Source organism: Panthera tigris, chromosome E1 (assembly GCF_018350195.1).
Source record: "Panthera tigris isolate Pti1 chromosome E1, P.tigris_Pti1_mat1.1, whole genome shotgun sequence".
In the NCBI taxonomy this organism is placed as follows: domain Eukaryota; kingdom Metazoa; phylum Chordata; class Mammalia; order Carnivora; family Felidae; genus Panthera; species Panthera tigris.
The window spans coordinates 16671687-16698276 of record NC_056673.1 but is presented as its reverse complement, the minus strand read 5'-3'; the positions used below and the strand labels follow the sequence as shown (position 1 = coordinate 16698276).

The window sequence follows — 26590 nt, the reverse complement described above, 5'->3', positions numbered from 1 at the left end:
CATAGTTTACACAACCACATGCCCCCCACTGGCTAATGTCACAGGATTTCTGAGTGTTGAGATACAAGGAAAGAATAACAGCGGAAAAGTGTTTAGGTCTGTCCGTATTTTAAGAGGGGGAAAGAAAGATGATTTCCCTTCTCCAAGAACTCTGGGGGCAGCTAGTCTGGTCATGTGACATTAACTCATATTATTTCTGTTCTGACTCTGCACACTTGTGACAGGAAGGAGCCTGTTTAAGAGCTAGAAGTGTATTTTGCTCCCAGAGGGCTTTTAAAAACACAGATTCTGGATCCCACTCCCCTCTCAGAGTTTCTGATTCAGTAGATCTAGAGTAGGGTCCCCAAATTTACATTTCTTCTTCCTTTTTTTTTTTTTTTTTTGGAGAAAAGTGTTTGTTTCTTTAAACACATTTTGCTTTAATAGCCACCCAAAGGATTGTGTTTCTTTCTTTTTTTTTTAAAGTTAAGTTTCTTTTTATTTCCAGTTAACATACAGTATCATATTAGTTTCAGGTATACAATATAGTAACAACACTTCCATATATCATCACCCTGTTCTCATCACAAGTGCTCTCTTTAATCCCCATCACCTATTTAACTCATCCTACTCACCTCTTCCCTCTGGTAGCCATCAATTTGTTCTCTATAGTTAAGAGTCTGTTTCTTGATTTGTTTCTCTCTCTTTGTCTTATTTTTTCCCCTTTACTTTTTTGTTTTGTTTCTTAAATTCCACATATGAGTGAAATCATATGATATATGTCTTTCTCCTACTGACTTATTTCACTTAGCATTATACTCCCTAGCTCCATCCCTGTTGTTGCAAATGGCAAGATTTCATTCTTTTTTTATGGCTGAGTAATATTCTATTTTGTATATCCCACATCTTATTTTTTTCCCCAATATATGAAATTTATTGTCAAATTGGTTTCCATACAACACCCAGTGCTCATCCCAAAAGATGCCCTCTTCAATACCCATCACCCACCCTCCTCTCCTCCCCACCCCCCATCAACCCTCAGTTTGTTCTCAGTTTTTAAGAGTCTCTTATGCTTTGGGTCTCTCCCACTCTAACCTCTTTTTTTTTTTCCTTTCCCTCCCCCTTGGGTTTCTGTTAAGTTTCTCAGGATCCACATAAGAGTGAAACCATATGGTATCTGTCTTTCTCTGTATGGCTTATTTCACTTAGCATAACACTCTCCAGTTCCATCCACGTTGCTACAAAGGGCCATATTTCATTCTTTCTCCTTGCCACGTAGTACTCCATTGTGTATATAAACCACAATTTCTTTATCCGTTCATCAGTTGATGGACATTTAGGCTCTTTCCATAATTTGTATCCCACATCTTCTTTATCTATTCATCAATTGATGGACACTGAGGCTACTTCCATATCTTAGCTATTATAAATAATGCTTCTGTAAAAGAAACACTCATGCACTGTTGGTGGGAGAGCAAACTGGTGCAGCCACTGTGGAAAACAGTATGGAGGTTCCTCAAAAAGGTAAAAATAGAACTACCTTATGATCCAGCAATCACACTACTGGGTATTTACCCAAAGAATACGAGAATACTAATTCAAAGGGATACATGCACCCCTAAGTTTATACCAATTTTTCATTTCTAACAAGCTCTCAGGTGATGCCCTCAGAGGTTCTAACAAGCTCTCAGGAGTTGTAGTCAAGGGGCAACATTTTGAGAATCCCTGATCTCATTGGATTTTTCCTTCTAAATAGATATGTCTACTGAGAAGACTTTTATTCTTTTTCTTGGTCAATTTTTTTACCTACCTCAAAAAGAAGCAGGAGCAATGGCTACAGAGAACTTATTACATGAAATACTTACACTCTGTACATACACAAGATCCTCTTCATGACTCAGTGAGAAAGCTACTGTGGTACGCATTTTATCAATTAAGAAACTGGGAAGTTCAGTGACTCAGCCAAGGTTACTCAGCCAGTATATATGGGAATTGGGATTTGAACTCAGATAGGTTCCAAAATGTGAGGGGTTTTTTTTTGTCTCCACCTTCTGGAAATGTTTAGAATCTGATGTCTTCTCACCACCTGCACTCTGTTATAAGCCATCTGCATCTCACAATTGCCTTATTTCATTAGGTTTCTGACTGACACCCTTATTTTCACTCTTGCCTTTTTTTTAATATATGAAATTTATTGTCAAATTTGTTTCCATACAACACCCAGTGCTCATCCCAAAAGGTGCCCTCTTCAATGCCCATCACCTACCCTACCCTCCCTCCCACCCCCCCATCAACCCTCAGTTTGTTCTCAGTTTTTAAGAGTCTCTTATGCTTTTCACTCTTGCCTTTTAAAATGGAAGGTAGGGGTGCCTAGCTCTCTCATTTGGAAGAGGATGCAACTCTTGATCTCTGGGTCATGAGTTCCAGCCCCACATTTGGTGCAGAGATTACTGAAAAATAAATAAACTTTTTAAAAAAGAAATATAGGTAAATTAAGCCAGTCTTCTGCTCAAAACCCTCCAAGGGCTTCCCATCTTACTTAAAGTAAAAACCAAAGCCCTAACATGACCCCAGGGCTTGACCTGGTCTGTCTGATGACCCCTGTCTTCACCTCTCTCTCTGTACTCCTCACTCATTCTGCCTCAGTCACATTAGCTACCTTGCCATTACTAGAAACCCCCAAGTATGTTCTCCTCAGGGCCTTACCACTTTTCTAGGACAGTGCTCCTCACATATTTCCACATGGTTTACTCCCTCTTCTCCTTCTTGACTCAAATGTCACTTTCCCCATGAGGCAGATGCTGAGACGGATCCTGGTACACAGGTTATTTATTAGGGATCAATAGTTGTGAAGGGAGGGAAGCGTAACAGGATTAGGCAGAAGTCAGCTGCAATACAGGCCTGGTAAAGCCTCATCGATTCTGTATATAAGTGAAATCATAAGTATTTGTCTTTCTCTGTCTGGCTTATTTCACTTATCATAGTACCTTCTGGGTCCATCCATGTTGTCGCAAATGGCAATATCCTTTTGTACGGTGGAGTAACATTCCACTGTATACATATACCACATCTTTTTTGTCCATTCTTCTATCGATGACACTTAAATTGTTTTCATATCTTGGCTATTGTAAATAATGCTTCAATGAACATAGGAGTACATGTATCAAATTGGTGTTTTCATTTTCTCTAGATCCAGAAGTAGAATTGCATGTAACTGTCCTGTTTTTCCAACACTGTTTATTGAAGAAACTGTCTTTTCCTCCTTGTATGTTCTTGCCTCCTTTGTCATAGGTTAGTTGACCATACATGCATAGGTTTATTTCTGGGGTCTCTATTCTATTCCATGGATCTATGAGTCTATGTTTATGCCAGTACCATGCTGTTTTGCTAACTCTAGTCTTGCAGTATAGCTTGAAATCAGGAAGCATGATGTCTCCAGCTTGATTCTACTTTCTCAAGGTTGTTTGTGTTATTTGAAGTCTTTTATGGTCCCATACAAATTTTGGGATTCTTTGTTCCATTTCTGTGAAAAATGCCATTGGTATTTTGGAAAGGAAAAATGTGAGTTCTTAACCATTACACTATTCTGCATCCCAAGGGAACACATAAGAACTTAATTGTACTCATTGATCCATCAGAAATAATGACAATTAGAAGGTTTCGGCTGCCAATGAAACTAAATATTTAGAAAACCTCTCTTACACTGCTTTAAATTTCCTCTTTTGATTTCTAAGTCAATTGAATATGGTTTACGATTCATTAGCATGGATTCAAGCCTAATGTATCTCTTACATAGTACATTCTAAATTTGCCTAGATGATATTAGTGAGGAAGTGAAATGTTTACTACATTCTTCATTTCAAAAATTATGCCAATGAAATATGCCAATAAAATATTCCATTTTAAGCAAGCTATATTAGTCTCCTTTAATGGTAAGAAACAGAAGCCAACCTGAGTTAATGTAGATGAAAATGAAATGTATGGAGTCCAAGAGCAAGAATATGGTCTGACTTCTGGAAGTCAGGGACTTGGAAAAATCAAGACTCTTCTTTCTGCTTTCTGTTTCATCTGTCTCTATATACTGACTTATCCTGCATCCTCCATTTACCTGGAGGAATCTGGCCACCCAAAACTCTTAAGTTTACATTCACAAGTCCAGCCCCTCTCAGAGGACAACCAACCATTTCCCAGTCCTAAGTCCCAATTTCTAGTGGAGAGAATCTGAATGGCTTTGTTTATATCAGGGATCATCCCCTGCTCCAATCATTTATGGCTATGGAAGTAGGGTGATTTGATCCAAATTGGACTCCCAGTACAAATTTGGCTACCACTGTGCTGGGACAGACAAGGAAATCATTTACTTATGAGTTGGGCTAACACTTCAAGAAAGGTTCCCTCAGAAACTCTTCCAGCACTAGATCCATTTGTCCCTTAACATAAGATCTTTATAGTCAAGTATAGATCAAGAATGTTATGTTCCTGACCCATAAAATGAGGGAAAATCCAGAAGACAATACACACTGGTGGTGAGACTGAGGAGGAATGGCCACTCATTCATTAGTACTGGAAGAACAAAAAAGCCCAAGCCTGATGTAAAATCCTACCCAAAAAACAGATGCATTTACCTTCTAAGCTAACAATCCCACTTCCGGGAATCTGTTCAATAGGGACCAAGAGAAATGGCCCATAAGTGTAGATGTCTTCAGACTCTATACTTTCAAAAAAAAAAAAAAAATAGACAAAGGATACCTTATTATAATATCAGAAGATGCAGAAACTTTGCACAATCCCCGTTCTTTATACTCCAATAATTAAATGTAGCCAGTCTCGGAAAACACATGGTTTTATATGCCATTCATCAAAAGAAAACTGCATCCAATTTTTAGAATGATTAACTTACAGGCAATGTTTTATAACTGCTGCTATTTCATGCTGGGAGGTAAAAAGTGTGCTCCGTATAATGCTGTTGTGGTCTAGAGGGGAGTTGCTCCAAAAATATTTAGTCTCACTGGTGTATGGTTTTGGTGTATGGTTTTGTATTAATTACCTCTGTCTGCAGCACAGCTGAAGAATAGTACTAACATGAAAATGCTTTATTCACGTGACAAGCAAATGATAAGGAAAAAATTGTAGCCAATAATTTCATACGCATCAACTGAATCCCAGGGAAAATCCAAGTAAAGAGCCCTGTTTTAAATCAATCATTTATCTTCTTTTTCTCTGCAGTACATCTCCTCATACATTGCAGACTTTAAAAGTGAAACGTTTGAGAAACTCCTTAAGCACCTCTGTCATTGTGCAGATGAATTCCGGGAGATCATAAAAACGGATATGCGGAGGCAGATGTTTGCTGAACTCTTCCTGTGTTGTGACCGTGGGAAGGTAGGATAAGACCTTAAAGCAATACTTCTCAAACTATTTTTTTGTGAAGGACTGGATTTTAGGTTGTTGTAGATGGTGATGTTTTTAATTGCTAAACCGTTGTGGACTAACACTCAACGAAAACGGATTGCTGGGGGGGAAAAATGCACGTACAAAAGACAATCCACATTTTTTATTATTAGATTCAAATATGATTTATCTGTTACTTTCTCAAATTGCTATACAATTTTTTAGATACTATCCTCAATTTCTATACCTTTCTTGTCACAGACTGGTACCAGCCTATAGACCATGTCTTCAATGGCACTGCCATTTTACAATGTACAACTTGTCTCTTTCCATTCTTAAGAATGTATTTTTTTAAGATTGTTTTTGCTTACTCTCTTTGCTGCTGGCTTCCTATAGAAAATAAATTGTTGGGAATAGGAAGCTTACCACATTGTATTATGCTGCTTCTTAAAATAAGAAAAGTTTATATCAAAAAGTATTTCGGGAGACCGGCAGAAGATGGCAGCGTAGGAGGACGCTGGGCTCTCCGCGCGTCATGCTGATCACTTAGATTCCACCTACACCTGACTAAATAACCCAGAAAACTGCCAGAAGACTAGCAGATTGGAGTCTCCGGAGCCAAGCGCAGACGAGAGGCCCACGGAAGAGGGTAGGAAGGGCGGAGAGGCGGTGCGTGCTCCACAGACGGGCGGGAGAGAGCCAGGGTGGAGGGGCGGCCCGCTGGCTGGGCAGAGCCCCGGAGTCTGGCTTGCAAAAGCGGAGGGGCTGGATGGAGTGTGTTCCGACAGCAAGCGGGACTTGACATCTGGGAGGTTATAAGCTAACAGCTCTGCTCGGAAAGCGGGAAGGCTGGAGGACAAAGGGAGGGAGAGTTGCTGAGCCGCGGGACAACAGAGCTCAGTTTGGCGGGGAACAAAGGCGCTAGCCAGCGCCATTGCCCTCGCCCATCCCCCAGCCAAAATCCCAAAAGGAACCAGTTCCTGCCAGGGAACTTGCTTGCTCCGGGCAAACACCCAACACTGTGCTTCTGCGGAGCCACCCCTCCGGCAGCGGGTCTGACTCCCTCCCGCTGCCACAGGGCCCTTCCTGAAGTGGATCACCGAAGGAGAAGCGAGCTAAGCCTGTCCCTCCTGCCCCCGTGCACCTTGCCTACCCACCCCAGCTAATATGTCAGATCCCCAGCACCACAAGCCTGGCAGTGTGCAAGTAGCCCAGATGGGCCACCCCACCCCACAGTGAATCCCCCCCTAGGAGAGGGGAAGAGAAGGCACACATCAGTCTGACTGTGGCCCCAGCGGTGGGCTGGGGGCAGACATCAGGTCTGACTGTGGCCCCGCCCACCAACTCCAGTTATACATCACAGCACAGGGGAAGCGCCCAGCAGGTCTGCACCACTCCAGGGACTATCCAAAATGACCAAACGAAAGAATTCCCCTCAAAAGAATCTCCAGAAATAACAACAGCTAATGAACTGATCAAAAAGGATTTAAATAATATAACAGAAAGTGAATTTAGAATAATAGTCATAAAATTAATCGCTGGGCTTGAAAACAGTATAGAAAACAGCAGAGAATCTCTTGCTACAGAGATCAAGGGACTACGGAATAGTCAGGAGGAACTGAAAAACGCTTTAAACGAGATGCAAAGTAAAATGGAAACGACCACGGCTCGGATTGAAGAGGCAGAGGAGAGAATAGGTGAACTAGAAGATAAAATTATGGAAAAAGAGGAAGCTGAGAAAAAGAGAGATAAAAAAATCCAGGAGTATGAGGGGAAAATTAGAGAACTAAGCGATACACTAAAAAGAAATAATATACGCATAATTGGTATCCCAGAGGAGGAAGAGAGAGGGAAAGGTGCTGAAGGGGTACTTGAAGAAATAATAGCTGAGAACTTCCCTGAACTGGGGAAGGAAAAAGGCATTGAAATCCAAGAGGCACAGAGAACTCCCTTCAGACGTAACTTGAATCGATCTTTTGCACGACATATCATAGTCAAACTGGCAAAATACAAGGATAAAGAGAAAATTCTGAAAGCAGCAAGGGATAAACGTGCCCTCACATATAAAGGGAGACCTATAAGACTCGTGACTGATCTCTCTTTTGAAACTTGGCAGGCCAGAAAGGATTGGCACGAGATCTTCAATGTGGTGAACAGAAGAAATATGCAGCCGAGAATCCTTTATCCAGCAAGTCTTCATTTAGAATAGAAGGAGAGATAAAGGTCTTCCCAAACAAACAAAAACTGAAGGAATTTGTCACCACTAAACCAGCCCTACAAGAGATCCTAAGGGGGATCCTGTGAGACAAAGTACCAGAGACATCACTACAAGCATAAAACATACAGACATCACAATGACTCTGAACCCGTATCTTTCTATAATAACACTGAATGTAAATGGATTAAATGCGCCAACCAAAAGACATAGGGTATCAGAATGGATAAAAAAACAAGACCCATCTATTTGCTGTCTACAAGAGACTCATTTTAGACCTGAGGACACCTTTAGATTGAGAGTGAGGGGATGGAGAACTATTTATCATGCTACTGGAAGCCAAAAGAAAGCTGGAGTAGCCATACTTATATCAGACAAACTAGACTTTAAATTAAAGGCTGTAACAAGAGATGAAGAAGGGCATTATATAATAATTACAGGGTCTATCCATCAGGAAGAGCTAAAAATTATAAACGTCTATGCGCCGAATACCGGAGCCCCAAATATATAAAACAATTACTCATAAACATAAGCAACCTTATTGATAAGAATGTGGTCATTGCAGGGGACTTTAACACTCCACTTACAGAAATGGATAGATCATCTAGACACACGGTCAATAAAGAAACAAGGGCCCTGAATGATACATTGGATCAGATGGACTTGACAGATATATTTAGAACTCTGCATCCCAAAGCAACAGAATATACTTTCTTCTCGAGTGCACATGGAACATTCTCCAAGATAGATCATATACTGGGTCACAAAACAGCTCTTCATAAATATACAAGAATTGAAATTATACCATGCATACTTTCAGACCACAATGCTATGAAGCTTGAAATCAACCACAGGAAAAAGTCTGGAAAACCTCCAAAAGCATGGAGGTTAAAGAACACCCTACTAACGAATGAGTGGGTCAACCAGGCAATTAGAGAAGAAATTAAAAAATATATGGAAACAAACGAAAATGAAAATACAACAATCCAAACGCTTTGGGATGCAGCGAAGGCAGTCCTGAGAGGAAAATACATCACAATCCAGGCCTATCTCAAGAAACAAGAAAAATCCCAAATACAAAATCTAACAGCACACCTAAAGGAAATAGAAGCAGAACAGCAAAGGCAGCCTAAACCCAGCAAAAGAAGAGAAATAATAAAGATCAGAGCAGAAATAAACAATATAGAATCTAAAAAAACTGTAGAGCAGATCAACGAAACCAAGAGTTGGTTTTTTGAAAAAATAAACAAAATTGACAAACCTCTAGCCAGGCTTCTCAAAAAGAAAAGGGAGATGACCCAAATAGATAAAATCATGAATGAAAATGGAATTATTACAACCAATCCCTCAGAGATACAAACAATTATCAGGGAATACTATGAAAAATTATATGCCAACAAATTGGACAACCTGGAAGAAATGGACAAATTCCTAAACACCCACCCTCTTCCAAAACTCAATCAGGAGGAAATAGAAAGCTTGAACAGACCCATAACCAGTGAAGAAATTGAATCGGTTATCAAAAATCTCCCAACAAATAAGAGTCCAGGACCAGATGGCTTCCCAGGGGAGTTCTACCAGATGTTTAAAGCAGAGATAATACCTATCCTTCTCAAGCTATTCCAAGAAATAGAAAGGGAAGGAAAACTTCCAGACTCATTCTATGAAGCCAGTATTACTTTGATTCCTAAACCAGACAGAGACCCAGTAAAAAAAGAGAACTACAGGCCAATATCCCTGATGAATATGGGTGCAAAAATTCTCAATAAGATACTAGCAAATCGAATTCAACAGCATATAAAAAGAATTATTCACCATGATCAAGTGGGATTCATTCCTGGGATGCAGGGCTGGTTCAACATTCACAAATCAATCAACGTGATACATCACATTAATAAAAGAAAAGATAAGAACCATATGATCCTGTCAATCGATGCAGAAAAGGCCTTTGACAAAATCCAGCACCCTTTCTTAATAAAAACCCTTGAGAAAGTCGGGATAGAAGGAACATACTTAAACATCATAAAGCCATTTATGAAAAGCCCACAGCTAACATCATCCTCAATGGGGAAAAACAGAGCTTTTTCCCTGATATCAGGAACACGACAGAGATGCCCACTCTCACCGCTGTTGTTTAACATAGTGCTGGAAGTTCTAGCATCAGCAATCAGACAACAAAAGGAAATCAAAGGCATCCAAATTGGCAAAGATGAAGTCAAGCTTTCGCTTTTTGCAGATGACACGATATTATACATGGAAAATCCGACAGACTCCATCAAAAGTCTGCTAGAACTGATACATGAATTCAGCAAAGTTGCAGGATACAAAATCAATGTACAGAAATCAGTTGCATTCTTATACACTAACAATGAAGCAACAGAAAGACAAATAAAGAAACTGATCCCATTCACAATTGCACCAAGAAGCATAAAATACCTAGGAATAAATCTAACCAAAGATGTAAAAGATCTGTATGCTGAAAACTATAGAAAGCTTATGAAGGAAATTGAAGAAGATATAAAGAAATGGAAAGACATTCCCTGCTCATGGATTGGAAGAATAAATATTGTCAAAATGTCAATACTACCCAAAGCTGTCTACACATTCAATGCAATCCCAATCAAAATTGCACCAGCATTCTTCTCAAAACTAGAACAAGCTATCCTAAAATTCATATGGAACCACAAAAGCCCCCGAAAGTAATTTTGAAGAAGAAGACCAAAGCAGGAGGCATCACAATCCCAGACTTTAGCCTCTACTACAAAGCTGTAATCATCAAGACAGCATGGTATTGGCACAAAAGCAGACACATAGACCAATGGAATAGAATAGAAACCCCAGAACTAGACCCACAAACGTATGGCCAACTCATCTTTGACAAAGCAGGAAAGAACATCCAATGGAAAAAAGACAGTCTCTTTAACAAATGGTGCTGGGAGAACTGGACAGCAACATGCAGAAGGTTGAAACTAGACCACTTTCTCACACCATTCACAAAAATAAACTCAAAATGGATAAAGGACCTGAATGTGAGACAGAAAACCATCAAAACCCTAGAGGAGAAAGCAGGAAAAGACCTCTCTGATCTCAGCCGTAGCAATCTCTTACTTGACACATCCCCAAAGGCAAGGGAATTAAAAGCAAAAATGAACTACTGGGACCTTATGAAGATAAAAAGCTTCTGCACAGCAAAGGAAACAACCAACAAAACTAAAAGGCAACCAACGGAATGGGAAAAGATATTTGCAAATGACATATCGGACAAAGGGCTAGTATCCAAAATCTATAAAGAACTCACCAAACTCCACACCCGAAAAACAAATAACCCAGTGAAGAAATGGGCAGAAAACATGAATAGACACTTCTCTAAAGAAGACATCCGGATGGCCAACAGGCACATGAAAAGATGTTCAACGTCGCTCCTTATCAGGGAAATACAAATCAAAACCACACTCAGATATCACCTCACGCCAGTCAGAGTGGCCAAAATGAACAAATCAGGAGACTATAGATGCTGGAGAGGATGTGGAGAAACGGGAACCCTCTTGCACTGTTGGTGGGAATGCAAATTGGTGCAGCCACTCTGGCAGTGTGGAGGTTCCTCAGAAAATTAAAAATAGACCTACCCTATGACCCAGCAATAGCACTGCTAGGAATTTACCCAAGGGATACAGGAGTACTGATGCATAGGGGCACTTGTACCCCAATGTTTATAGCAGCACTCTCAACAATAGCCAAATTATAGAAAGAGCCTAAATGTCCATCAACTGATGAATGGTTAAAGAAATTGTGGTTTATATACACAATGGAGTACTACATGGCAATGAGAAAGAACGAAATATGGCCGTTTGTAGCAACGTGGATGGAACTGGAGAGTGTGATGCTAAGTGAAATAAGCCATACAGAGAAAGACAGATACCATATGTTTTCACTCTTATGTGGATCCTGAGAAACTTAACAGAAACCCATGGAGGAGGGGAAGGGAAAAAAAAAAAAAAGAGGTTAGAGTGGTAGAGAGCCAAAGCATAAGAGACTGTTAAAAACTGAGAACAAACTGAGGGTTGATGGAGGGTGGGAGGGAGGGGAGGGTGGGTGATGGGTATTGAGGAGGGCACCTCTTGGGATGAGCACTGGGTGTTGTATGGAAACCAATTTGACAATAAATTTCATATATTGAAAAAAAAACAAAAAACTAAAAAACAAAACACAACACAATGAAGCCGATCAATAATACCAGAAGCTGGTTCCTTGAAAAAAAATCAATAAAATTGATAAATTTTCAATTTTACTTTGAGACATTCACCAAAATGATCAAATGATATACCATGAAAGTGGTCTCAATAAACTTAAAAGAATTGAAATCATATTGTGTATGTTCTTTGGCTACAGCAGAATCAATTAGAAACCAATAACAGAAAGATACTTGAAAAATGCCCAAATATTTAGAAATTAAAAACACACTTCCAACTAACCAATGGACAAAAAAATATCATCAGAGAAATTAGGAAATAGTTTAAAATATTAAACTAATTAGGGGCACCTGGGTGGCGCAGTCGGTTAAGCGTCCGACTTCAGCCAGGTCACGATCTCACGGTCCGTGAGTTCGAGCCCCGCGTCGGGCTCTGGGCTGATGGCTCGGAGCCTGGAGCCTGTTTCCGATTCTGTGTCTCCCTCTCTCTCTGTCCCTCCCCCGTTCATGCTCTGTCTCTCTCTGTCCCAAAAATAAAATAAACGTTGAAAAAAAAAATTTTTTTTTAAATAAAAAATAAAAAAAAAATATTAAACTAATTAAATAATGATAATTAAAACTAATAATTTAATGACAATTAAACTAATTAAATAGTGATAATTAAAACACAATGCATTATAATTGGAGCAATACAGTGGTGCTTAGAAATTTATAGCTTAGAATGCTTTTATAAAGACAATAAGAGAGGTCCAAAATCAGTGATCTAGGCTTCCATCTCAAAAAGCTAGAAAAGTAAAGCAATACCAAATAAATAACAACTAAGTAGAAAGAAGGGCATGATAAAGAAATGGGCAGAAATTAATGACATAGAAAAAATACAGTAGTAAAAATCAATCAAAACAAAAGCTGGTTCTTTGAAAAGATTAATATAATTGATGAATCTCTAGGTAGACTAATCAAAGAAAAAAAGGGAAGATACAAATTACTGATATCAAGAAAGAAAAAGGGGACATCACTACAGAGCCTGAAAACATTAAAAGAACAATGAGAGAGCATTATGAACAACTTTTTGTCAGTAAACTTGCAAATTAGATTAAATGGACAAGTTTCCTGGAAGACACAAATTACCAAGTCTGACTCAAGAAGAAATAGAAAACCTAGATACTCTTATATGTATAAAGAAATTAATTAATGCCATTAAAAACATTTCCACAAACAAAACTCCAGGCCCAGATGGCTTCACTGATTAATTCTATCAAACATTTAAGGAAGAACTAATTCCAAACCCATGCAGTCTTTCAGAATATAGAAGAGGGAATACATCCTACTGGTTTTATGTGACCAGCATTATTCTTAAATCAAAACCAGACAAAACTCTTCCAAGACAAAAAACTATACACTAATATCTCCCCTGAACAAGATACAAAAATCTTTGAGTTAGTTTTACTTATTTAGTTCAGTAATATATTAAAAAAGTAATATATCAGTATCAAATGGAGCTTAATCTAGGGATGCAAGGTTGATTAATGGTAAAATTCAATCAAGTCAACTCACCACATTAAGAAATTAAAAAAAGAAAAGCTGTATGATCATCTGACAAAATTCAACATCTATTCATCATTTAAAAAACAAAAACAATAAATCTCTTGGCAAATAGAAATAGAATTTCTTCAACCTGATAAAGAGCATCTATACAAAAACTTACAGTTATACTTAATGGTAAAAATTTTAATGATTTCCTCCTTATATCAGGTGTCCACTTTCACCACTTCTATTTAACATTGTCCTGGAAGTAATAGCCAGTGAAATAAGGCATGAAAAGAAAAAGAAAACTCCTTCAGGAATTACATAATCTTCTATGTATAAAATCCTAAGAAATCTTTGAAATAAAAATTTTTATCTTTGAAGTAAAATCTTTGAAATAAAATCTTTGAAATACCCACCAGAACATATACATGATTTAGTAAGGCTTCAGGACATACAGTCAATACACAAAGATCAATTTATTTCTATATATTAGCAATGAACAATTGGAAGATGAAATTTTAAAATTCCATTTGCCTGGGGTGCCTAAGTGGCTCAGTCAGTTAAGCATCTTACTTTGACTCAGGTCATGATCTCACGAGTCATGGGTTTGAGCCCCGCATCAGGCCCTGTGCTGACAGCTCAGAGCCTGGAGCCTGCTTTGGATTTTGTGTCTCCCCCTCTCCCTGCCCCTCCCCTGCTCACTCACTCTCTCTCTCAAAAATAAATACAACATTAAAATTTTTTTTAAATATATAAAATAAAATGCCATTTGCATTAATATCACACACACGAAATAGAGATACATTGAACAAAGTACTTGCAATGCCTATAGACTAAAAACTAAAAAACACCGTTGAGAGAAATTTTAAAAACCTAAAAAACAGAGAGAGCATTTCTCATTTGTCTCAAAGACTATATTCATAAATCAAAAGGCTAAATATTATTCGTTCCCAAACTGACCTATAAATTTAACACAGTTCCAACCGAAATCTCAGTGAACTTATTTGTAGAAATCAACAGGACTAGTTTTACATTTTACATTTTTTTAAATGTTTATTTATTGTTGAGAGAGAGAGTGATAGACAGAGTGTGAGTGGAGTGGGGTAGAGAGAGGGAGACACAGAATCCAAAGCAGGCTCCAGGCTCTGAGCTGTCTGCACAGAGCCTGACAAGGGGCTCGAACCCACGAACCATAAGATCATGACCTGGGCCAAAGTTGGTGGGCCAAAGTTGGACACTTAACTGACTGAGCCACCCAGGAAACCCTGACAGGACTGGTTTTAAAAGCTATATGGCATTTCAAAGGATGCAGAATAGCCAAAATAATTTTGAAAAAGAACAAAGTTGGAGGAGTCGCACTACCTGATTTAAGGATTTACTATATATCAACAGAAGTCAAGAACACACAGTATTGGTGTAAGGATAGACAAACAGACTAATGGAACCAGGTAGAGTCAGACATAAAACCACATGTGCACAGGCAATTGCTTTTCAACAAAAAGTGGTGCCTAGGATAATCTTTTGAAATAAAGGTTCTGGAAAAACTGGCTACCAACTCTAGGGGGAAATAAAAGTACCTCAAGCTTTACCTCACACGATACAAAAAAAAAAAAAAAAAAAAAAAAAAAAAGCTTGAAATAAACTTTAGACCTAAATGTTTAAGGTAAAAATCAAATTTCCAGAAGAAAACATGAACCTTAAAAGAAAATTTGATAAAAAGCAATTTTAAAATTCCATTTTTGGAAAGACACTATGAAGAAAATGAAAAGGAAGCTATAGACTGGGAGAAAATATTTACAATACATTTAATGACAAAAAATTTGAATCCAGAACCCATAAAGAACTCCTATAACTTAATGAAATAATTCAGTTAAAAATGCCATGGACATGTCAGAAGAGAAAATATATGTATGCTCAATACATGGAAATATTTCAGTGTCAGTCATCAGAGAAATGCAAATTAAAACCATGAGCTAAAAATTACACCCACTTAGAATAGCTAGAGTTAAAAAGACTGCCAGTGCCAGTACAGCATCTATTCATGATTAAAAACCTTCAACATGGAAGGTTTAGAGGAAACATACTTAATAAAGGCCATATATGAAAAACCCACAACTAATATCATACTCAACGGTGAAAAACTAAGAATTTTCTTCTAAGACTTGGAGCATAACAAGGATGTCCACTCTCACCACTTTTATTCCACATAGTATTGAAAGTCATAGCCATAGCAATCAGACAACAAAAAGAAATGAAAAGAATCCAAATTGGTAAGGAAGAAGTAAAACTTTCACTATTTGCAGATGACATGATACTCTCTATAGAAAACCCTAAAAACTCCACCAAAAAATGACTAGAACTGATAAATGAATTCAGTAAGGTAGCAGCATACAAAATCAATATGCAGAAACCCATTGCATTTCTGTACACTAATAATGAAGTAGCAGAAGAAGAAATCAAGAAAACAATCCCATTTATAATTGCACCAAAAATAATAAAATACCTAGGAACAAACTTAACCAAGTCAGTAAATAACCTATACTGTGAAAACTGTAAAACACTGATGAAGGAAAATGAAGACGACGGAAACAAATGGAAAGATATCCCATGCTTATGGACTGGAAGAACCAATATTGTTAAAATGTGCATACTACCCAAAGCAATCTACAGATTTAATGTAATCACTATCAAAAACCAACAGAATTTTTCACAGAACTAGCACAAATAATCTTAAAATTTGCATGGGACCACAGAGACCTTAAAGCCAAAGCAATCTTGAAAAAGAAGAATAAAACTGGAGGTATCACAGTCCCAAATGTCAAGATATTAGTACAAAGCTATACTAATCAAAACAGTATGATACTGGCACAAATATAGACACAGAGATTAATGGAATAGAATAGAGACTCAAGAAATAGCCCCTTGTTGGTATGGTAAATTAATTTTCAACAAAGGAGGCAAGAATATGTATTGGAGAAAAGATAGTCTCTTCAACAAATGGTATTGGGAAAACTGGACAGCTATAATCAGAAGAATGACACTGGATCATTTTCTTACACCATGCACAAAAATAAACTCAGAATGTCCTAAACACCTAAATGTGAGACCTAAAACCAGAAAAATCCTGTAAGAGAGCACAGGCAGTTATTTCTCTGACATCAACCATAGCAACATTTTTCTAGATATGTCTTCTGAAGCAAGGGAAACAAAACCAAAAATAAACTATTGGGACTGCATCAAAATAAAATCTTCTGCACAGCAAAGGAAACAATTCACAAAACTAAAAGACAACCTACTTGAACGGGAGAAGATATTTGCAAATGACATATCCAATAAAGGGTTAGTATCCAAAATGTATTAAGAACTTTTAAAACTTAACACCCCCAAGACCAAATAATCCAATTAAAAAATGGGCAGGAGACATGAACAGACATTTCTCCAAAGAAGAATCGAGATGACCAACATACAAATGAAAAATGCTCAACATCATTCATCATCAGGGAATTGCAAATCAAAACTAAAATGAGATATCACTTCACACCTGTCAGAATGGTTAAAATCAAAAACACAAGAAACAAGTGTTAGCAAGGATGTGGAGAAAAAGGAGTGCTCAGACACTGTTGGTGGGAATGCAAACTGGTGGAAAACAGTATGGAGGTTCCTCAGAAAATTAAAAATAGAATTACCATATGATCCGGTAATTCCACTACTGGGTATTTACACAAACAACACAAAAACACTAATTCAAAATGATATATGTACCCCTATGTTTACTGTAGCATTATTTATAATAGCCAAATTATGGAAGCAGCCCAAGTATCCATTGATAGATGAATGGATAAAGAAGAGGTGGTATATGTATACAATGGAATATTACTCACCCATAAAAAGGAATGAAATCTTACCATTTGCAACAACATGGATCAATCAGGAGGGTATAATGCTAAGTGAAGTAAGTCAGTCAGAGAAAGACAAATACCATATGGTCTCACTCATCTGTGGAATTTAAGAAACAAAACAAATGAACAAAGAAAAAAAAAAGACAAACCAGAAAATAGACTCTTGGCTATAGAGAACAAAGTGATGGTTACCAGAGGAGAGGTGGATGGGGAGATGAGTGATATAGGTGGAGGAAATTAAGAGTCACTTATGATGAGTACTGAGTAACGTATAGAATTGTTCCATCACTCCATTGCATACCCAAAATTAATATAACACTGTATGTTAACTATACTGGAATTAAAAAAAAAACAAGACTGACAATGCCAAATATTGGCAAAGATATGAAGCAACTAGAATTCTCATATATTGCTGATAGGAATGGAACAAACACTTTGGAAAACATTTTGGCAGTTTCTTAAAAAGTTAAACATATAAGGACACCTGGGTGGCTCAGTTTGTTACAGCTTGGACTTTGACTCAGGTCATGATCTCATAGTTCGTGGGTTTGAGCCCATGTCCAGCTCTGTACAGACAGTGAAGAGCCTCCTTGGGATTCTCTCTCTCTCTCTCTCTCTCTCTCTCTCTCTCTCTGCCCCTCTGCAACTCTCTCTCTCTCTCTCTCAAAATAAATAACTTTAAAAATTTTTAATAGAGAAAAAGTAAACATATATTTACCATATGAGCCAGCAACCAGCAATTCCACTCCTAGCTATTTACCAAGAAGAAATGAAATAAAATTAGAAAAAATGAAAAATATGAATATTCAAAGACTTGTTTGCCAATGCTCTTAGCAGCGTAATTCACACCTCCAAACTGGAAACAACCCAAGTGTCCATCAACTTGTGGATAAACACATTGTATTATATCCTTACAATGGAATACTACTTTGTGATAAAAGGAGATGAAGTACTGATACACACAATAACATTGATGAATTTCAAAAATATTATACTAAGTGAAAGAAAGAAGACATAAAAGAATGCATACTACATGATTTCGTTTATATGAAAATCTAGAAAAAGGAAAACTAATCTATAGCAGTAGAAAGCAGAATGATAGTTTTCTGGGGCCATGAGTACAAAGGGGCACAAGGGAACTTTTTGATTTAATGAAAAAATCTATATCTTCATTTTGGCGGTAGTCATGTGGGTGTATATACATTGTCACAAGTCATTGAACTCTACGCTTAAAATTGGCTCATTTTATTGGATGTAAATTATACTTTTTTGAGGTTGATAAAAAAACAAGAATGCTCATAGTATTATTTATAATAGTAAAAAACTAAAAATAGTACAAATGTTTATCAATAATGGTATGATTAAATAAATCTTTATATATTAATTAATATATATTAATAAATCTATATATATTAAAGATTTTAATAATAAATCTTTATATATTAGTGGATTATTATGTAGCAATGAAAAAAATTACAGAAAAATTAAACATGAATAAAATTTATGGATATAATATTGAACAAAAAAGATACAAAAGGGTATATACTATATAATTTCATTTATATGAAATACAAAAATAAGCAAACTAATCTATAGTGAAAACATCATAATAACAATAATAATTACCTTTGAAGGAATTATTGACTAAGAGATGCCATGAAGGAGCCTTCGGGCAATTATGAAAATGTTCTATATCTTTATCTGAGTGGTACTTATATAGAGTATACAGTATAGTATAGGTAAACATTCGCTGAAATAAACATTTGGTATTTGCACACCTTGTTACGTATTTATTATTCCTCAATGAAAAAATATTTTTAAATTGTCACTGTGGTTGCTTGGGATGAAGTGTCTTTTGAAGGAAGGGCTTTAAGAGACCAAGTGGCTGTTGCATTTAACCATAATTACAGTAAGTGTTGACTACAAGGGCTGTCAGTGGATGGGCTTCATTTCATTACATTGGAGATATTGTAGAAAGTAAAAGACAAGCTCAGGGCTTTAAATTCTCAGCTCAAGTTGCAGTCAGAAAACGATAAAATTTTCATAATGGCTCTGAAGGAATCTCTATTTCTTTTATTTTTAGGGCAGATGTGGATGAAAAATCAGCCTCTAAATTTAATGTAACAGGATTAAAATGCAAGTTGAATTCACAGAGTTGTCAAGTCTCTTATAGGAAAGTCAGCATGCTACTTGGAAAATAGAGGGACCTTGAGACTTGGAATGTTTACGTTTGGATGGAAGCTAAGACTTGAAGTACAAATCTCTCTAAGCCTTCCTTGGCAGCAGAAGCAATCCCTTCTCTCCTGTTTGAGAATATTAGCTTTTCTTTCCTTATAGCCCCCATAATAACTTCACTTAAGGCACTTAGCTTGCAGGGGGCTGTCTATTTTCCTTAAGGCCCACCTGTCCAACATTCATTGCCATTAGACCCAAAGTTGGAGTCAGATCTCAGCATGTCCCAACAGGACTAGTCAAATCTGTACTGAGAGGTGATTGTTGGTACTCTAAGGGAATAGTAAGTTTTTACTAATTCATAGCAGCAAAAACCTAGAGAATATGTGTGGGGACTGATTATAAAACTTTTAGACTAGGAAGGATAGATATAAGTTTGGATTGGCTCAAACTAGTCAATATTGTTATACTTAGAAAATTTACTTAGCAATAATATTTTGAGTATCTGTGAATGGTTTTAACACTTTTCTTGGTAGGTAAATTGAAACCTTGACTCAAATATGGCTTATGTTCAATGAGATTGAATACTCTATAGTATTCTTGGAATACTATAGAGGAAGAAATCCAAAAGCTTATAAGGTTGTTAAAGTTGATTTCTCTTATGTAGCCTGCCCATTATGCACCTTTACCATATCCCCCCAGAGGGCACAGATGACACTTTCCTGAGAAGTACGTTAATGAGGAGAAGACTAGTATCTCCAAAAAAATCTCTTTGGTAGCTGTCCTCTGTAGGCTGAAGTTGATGGTAGTAGATAGTGCCATTGAAATTATGGGATTCCAGAATGATAGAAGACATGGTATTTAACTGCCAGAGACAAGATCTACTGGTCAAAGTCAGTGCTCATAGATATCATAGATAAATGGCATTTTAACTCAATGCCCAATGTCAAGGTCCATATTATAATGAATTCATTTTGTCTGGGACTTACACTGTGGTTATTTACCTACTTACTGAATGTATACTTGGAATTACCACAATGAACAATAAGAATTAAAGTAGCCATCTGAAAAGTTTGACCGGTTTCCTTAGAGTTACATAGATAGGATGTCTATTAAATTATTACTAGAGTTATTCACAGAAAAGCTCTAACTATGAGGCTAAAAACATGAGTTGAGACACCTCAAGGGAGAGTCTTGGCTTCTCATCCACTTTCCAGACTTAAGCCAATTTATACACCCAGAATTCTTTGATTGAACAGGAGTCTGGCTCTCTTGAGAAAGAATCCTACAAGACTGCCTCAAACATATACTGTAGATCTTACTGCAAGCATTCCTCAAAATACCTGTAGCCATTTACTAGGGTGATATACATTGGAAAAAGGAAAATATCCCAGACTTTCAGAGATTACCAGACACTGACTGCAAGTTAATACTAATTCCTAAGATCTCAAAATCCCCCAGTGGACCACTGGTTAAAATTAGAGCTTATAGGTGTCAAGTGATAAATGCTATTTTGGTCCCCCAATTAATCTTTGGATTTAGCTCTGTTTGTTTCTGGTTCCTGAATGTATAATTAGAATAGACATACTCAGCGACTAGCAGCATCCTCACAAATTAGGGACTAAAGGATGTCATGGTAGGAAGGACCACATAGAAACTCCTGAACTTTCTCAGTCTGCCAGAATGGTAAAAATAAACAAAAATAACAAAAACAAAATCATTCCACAGAAATTAGATATAAAAACACACGAATGAAGGTTCAGAAGAAGTAACCCTATCACATTCTTGTCTAATTCTCCTGTTTTGCCTATGCAGAAGATAGATCTTAAAGAATGTTTGTAGACTATTACAACTCCATTTGCAGTTGTTATCCACTGTGTGGAATCTTTATTGAACCAAACTGACACAACCTCCTCATTTACAACTATTGGTTTGTCAAATACTATTCTCTCTAGAGCAGTTTACAAGGACCAACAGATGTTTGATTTAACCTGTCAGCACTATACTTTTACTGCCTTGCCAGAGCAATAAGCAGCCCTCTTTCTTTCTATTAAAATCTATTATGCAGACATTTCACAGAATGTCAGATCTACTAACCACGATGATTTCCATCATGGTGATTGGATCTGCTGAGCATGATGCTTTAGATGTTTTGGTACAACCCATATGTGTCAGAGGGTGAGAGATAAAAACCATACAAATTCAGGGTTTACTACCATGGCAATATTTTTAGCATATCCTGAAACATGACAGGATATCTCAAATATGAAGCAAATATGTCGCCTGCCACTAAAAAAGAGGAACAATGCTTATTGGACCTTTTTACATTTTAGGAACAACCTTTACTCTTATATTTTGTTGTTACACATTAAATGAACTGTTAGCTACTAAAGTCCTAGAGAAAGAAAAGGCTTTGTAGGTTTTGTACTCTACAGTGCAAAAACTCTTCTTTACTTTATACCTTAACACCTAGATTATCCTACAGTATTTGAAGTGTATGGGGCGAATTGGAATGTTATGGCAAGTTGCAATAGAAGAATTACAGTGTAGATTACTTGAGTTTTGGAGCAAAATTATACCCTCTACTAATGTTAACTATTCTCCTTTGAGAAACAGCTCCTGGTGTGATTATACTGTGATAAAACCATATGCTTATTATTTGTATACTTTTCTGTATGTATGTTGTACTATAAAAAAAGGTTTACTTTTTAAAAGCTGTATAGAAATTAAGGTCCAAATATAGCAAAAACAATTATAAAAAGAAGAGCAAGCTGGGGAGGATTTCCCGGGTTTTTCAAAATAAAGCTGTATTTACAGAATATTGGACCTGACATTAGATTTATGAGTATGTGAGAATTTAGCATATGACATAGGTAGCAATAGATATCAGTAAGAAGAGCCTAATCAACAAATGCTAAGTTGGAATAACTGGGAAAAAAGTTAAAATTAGATTTGAGCCTCCATAATGAGGAAAAATAGGTCCTATCTAATCAAAGACCTAGATATGGAAAACAAAATTATAAACATTTTAGAAGCCCATACAAAGTATAGAGCATGCCTTTAAACCTCAGGTAGGTAATATTCTTAAAGAATACCTCTAGTAAGCACAAATCATAAAAGAAATAATCAATATATTTGACTTCCTCAAAATTAAAAACTATGATATGACTAAACTCACCAAAAGTTAAATTAAAAAATAAGAGATAAACTGGGAAAGGTATTTGCTATATCGATCACAGAATGATCATTGTCAAAAATTTACAAATTAGTAAGAAATAGGCAACTCTTTCTAAGTGAAGAAAGGAAAAGGACGTAAAAAAGCCATTCATAGATGAGGGAATGCAAATACATAGTAAACAAATGAAAATATTTAATGTCACTAAGAATCAGGGAAATGCAAATTAAAATAACTAGATACCATTTTTTATCCATCAGATTGAAAAAAATTGTAACCTTTAACAATATCTAGTATTGGCATGGATATGGAGAAATGACATTCTTATTCAGTAATGGTGAGAAGTAAATTGTATAGGTGTTTTGTTGAACATTTAGCAATAACTACTAATAGTGAAAATGCACATAGTATACAATCCATTAATTACACTTTTAATTATTCCCTAAAGGAAATGTTTACAGGTGTACTCAAGGAGATGTGTATAAGGAAATCCATTGCAGCATTATTTGAGTATCAAAACACTGGAAATGATTGAAATGCCAATCAGTAAAGGGACTTAAAAAAATTACAGTGTTTTCATATTATAGAATAGAAAACAGCAGCTAAAAGGAATAAAGTATATTTCTTTACATACATGAATTGATCTCAATGTTGAGTAAGTAAAAGCAATTTTAAGAAGTACACGTTTTATGATGTCAACAATATATTTTAAAGTACATAAAACATTTCTGGGTGTTGGGAACACAAGTGTTAGTTTTATCATTTTCTCTATTTTTCTATAATTAAAATGTTTCTCAAAATAAAAACAATGCGAAAAATAGAACAAGTAGGGAGCAGTTAATTGTTTCAAGTGTCATACTCAGATCAAATTAGATAAGAACTGAGCATTGTATATTGGATTTAACAATTAAGTCAGTAACTATTTGTTAAGCATATATTTAAGTGCAAGGTATTTTGACATGTCACAGGATGGGGAAGTAGAATATAAGCCTGAAGACAAGGTATAACTTTCCTGACTTTGACTCCTCAGCTTTTATTTACGTAATGATGGTAGTAGTGGTGATGATAAAAGCTTCAATATGCCATATTACATTTACACAAAAATCTCAAATTTTCTGTGACAACTAATTGCAAACTTCCTGCTTAGGTAGGGTTTTTGGGTCGGCAGAGGACATTGGCCTTGCTGGAAACATTCTATGACCAAAGTTCGAAAATGCTCAGAAGTTTGCTGCGAAACCCAAGACAATGTAAGTGCCACTCAAAGGGAGTGTGCTCAAGCTGGAATGATGTAATACACCGGCATAATAAAAGCCATTCTATTCCCATGGAATCCCTTCACATGACATCTCCCTTAGATCATGATAGCTATATCTAACTGTTCATTCCCCACACAATTCACTCATCACAACTAGATGTATTTTTCACTATAGTGCGACACTAAAGTTGTCAAGTTAGAACTCAATTTTAAGTTCATTCAAATGAAGAGGTGCTTGAGTGATAATCTGAATATTTTGGAAATTAAGTTGGTAATGGTAATTCTAGTTTTAATATCTAACTTAGAATTCTAACATTTCTAGGTTTTCTTCTCCCAAGCGTTTTTACTTGTATGCCTTTATTGAAATAATACAGTAAAATGTTTTTTATGTAACTACCAAAACAAATAGAATTATGGGTTTTATTTTTATTTTTTAAAGAAAAAAGGCTCTAAATTGATGGGTTTTCCAAAGAATGTCAATATTTTAGTTCTATGTAAAACTAGTTGGATACTTAAAAATCTATGGGTGATATAGAGTAATCCTGAAAACTGTGGGAATCACACTTTTATAGCATAGCTACTAAATGTTTTGGGTGAGAAAGGAACAGTTTTGTGTCATGAATCCCACTACAGAGAGTGGTCCTGGACACCAGGTTTGTTTTGTTGTTGTTGTTGGTGGTGGTGGTGGTGGTGGTGGTGGTGGTGGTGGTGGTGGTGTTTAAGTGGAGTTCTGGTGAATGCTATATAATCTTTCCCTAGATTTATGAAACAGGTGTTCATATAAGTTGAGGAGGAAAAGAATTAAGGAATGAAAAAGAAAGAAAGGTGGAGAATAAGAAAGGGGGGAAATTAATATTGGGAAAACATAGTCCAGGGAATGATAGTCATGGATAGAGACTTGCCTTATTTTGATATTGCAGATATTGAAAAGGTATTTGAGGTGGAAGACATGTGTCCTCCCCCTAATCCCTATGCTGTGCTTATTGTGGGAGGACCAAGAGTTGATAAATTCTTTTTTAATTTTTATTAAAATTTAGTTAACAAGCAGTGTAATATTGGTTTCATCACTTACATACACCGTGCACTCCTTAACACCCATCACCCATCTAGCCCATCCCCTGCCTTCCATCAACAAACCCTCAGTTTGTTCTCTATAGTTAAGAGTCTCCTGTGATTTGTTTCCCTCTTTTCTTTTGTTTCCCCCTCTTCCCATGTGTTCATCTGTTTTGTTTCTTAAATTCCCCATATGAATGAAATCATGTAATATTTGTCTTTATCTGGGTGACTTATTTTGCTTAGCATAATACATTCTAGCTCCATCCATGTCATTGCAAATAGCAAGATTTCGTCCTTTTTGATGGCTGAGTAATATTCCATTGTAAATATACCACATCTTCTTTATCCATTCATCAGTCAATGGACATTTGGGCTCTTTTCATAGTTTGGCTATTGTTGATAATGCTGCTATAAACATTGGTGTGTGTGTACCCCTTCAAATCTGGATAAATTCTATTTGTTTTGGCAGTTTTAAGCAACTCTGCAAGTAGAAAAAGAAGAATCATGTTCATTTCCAAAGCCACACCTTTTAGGAAGAGATGATTTCTAACTTACAGTAGTGAGCATCTTTTATGTTCCTTTGAATATCTTTTTGCCTCTTGTGTTGGAGGGAAAGCTGTTATTTATTTAAAACAATAAGCCTATGTTATAATTACTGTGATCAATGCTGTTTTGCATTAATTTACTGGCTCTGATTCTGCATTATAAGATCATTGTTTACGTAAATATTTTGTTTTCTGCATTAGGGCCATTCATTGAATTTGAAGAGATAGACTTGCCTGAGTTCTGGGGAGACATGGATAATCAGAAACATATTTATGAAGACTTTGACAAAGTGCTCTTAGAGATAAATGCATTACTTTCTGAAAAACATGCTAGCAAAACCCAAAGCAAATTGTTAGAAACTCCAGAAGATCAACATAAACATGATGAATATACAGAATCAACACCACCAGAACAACAGAGAGGGACGACAGCAGAACAAGAACCAAACAGAATTTCAACCAAAGAACAAGAACAAGACAAAGAGTCTACTGGAAAAAAAGAACTATACAGAGAAATAGTAACAAAACAAACCCACACAGGGTCAACTCCAGAACAAGGATCAAGTAGAGAGTTAATAACAGAACAAAGACGACATAGTGATTCAGTAACAGAACAAGGACATAGTGATTCAGTAACAGAACAAGGACCACCACAAAGAGTATCATCTTCAAAACAAGGAGTCCACATGGAATCAACTGCAGAACAAGGACGCCACAGAGAATCGATAGCAGCACAAGGACCACACAGAGGGTCAATCTCAGAACAAGAATCACACAGAGAGTCAGTAACAGAACAAGAACCACACAAAGGGTCACGTGCGGAACAAGAACCATCTGGAGAGATAATTCCAGAAAAACAACAGGACATAGATTCAACTTTACAGTCAGGAAGAGGTAGTATCTTCAGAGAAAGTAGAAAATCTAGGGAGTCTGCTTCCTTTGAACATACTGAAATCCTCCCACAGGAAAAGAGGACTCAGGAGCAAATATATGAAGAGGAACTATTTGTGAGTCCTGAACTGCAAGAGGAGGTTCCAATATCAAGAAGAAAATATCATCTTTCAGGTAGTAATGCAGTTTTTCTATGACATTGGCTCCCTGTTTTGTGGAATGATTGTTAAAGTCTTTTCAGAAAATAATCATTTCAATTAGCATTTTTTCTGGCATATCAGATCAATCAAACCTTA

General features: G+C 36.6%; 1 protein-coding gene across 13 annotated transcripts in view; it reads left to right on the top strand.

The window, feature by feature from the left end:
* Positions 1-26590, top strand: part of EFCAB5 (EF-hand calcium binding domain 5) — a 188083-nt gene that overhangs the window by 99016 nt on the left and 62477 nt on the right. For all 13 annotated transcript variants that reach the window (XM_042966610.1, XM_042966608.1, XM_042966609.1 and 10 more), the window contains 3 exons: positions 5206-5361; positions 23695-23794; positions 25605-26468. In XM_042966610.1, the coding sequence (XP_042822544.1) occupies positions 5206-5361; positions 23695-23794; positions 25605-26468 (1120 nt within the window). The remainder of the gene's footprint in view (positions 1-5205; positions 5362-23694; positions 23795-25604; positions 26469-26590) is intronic.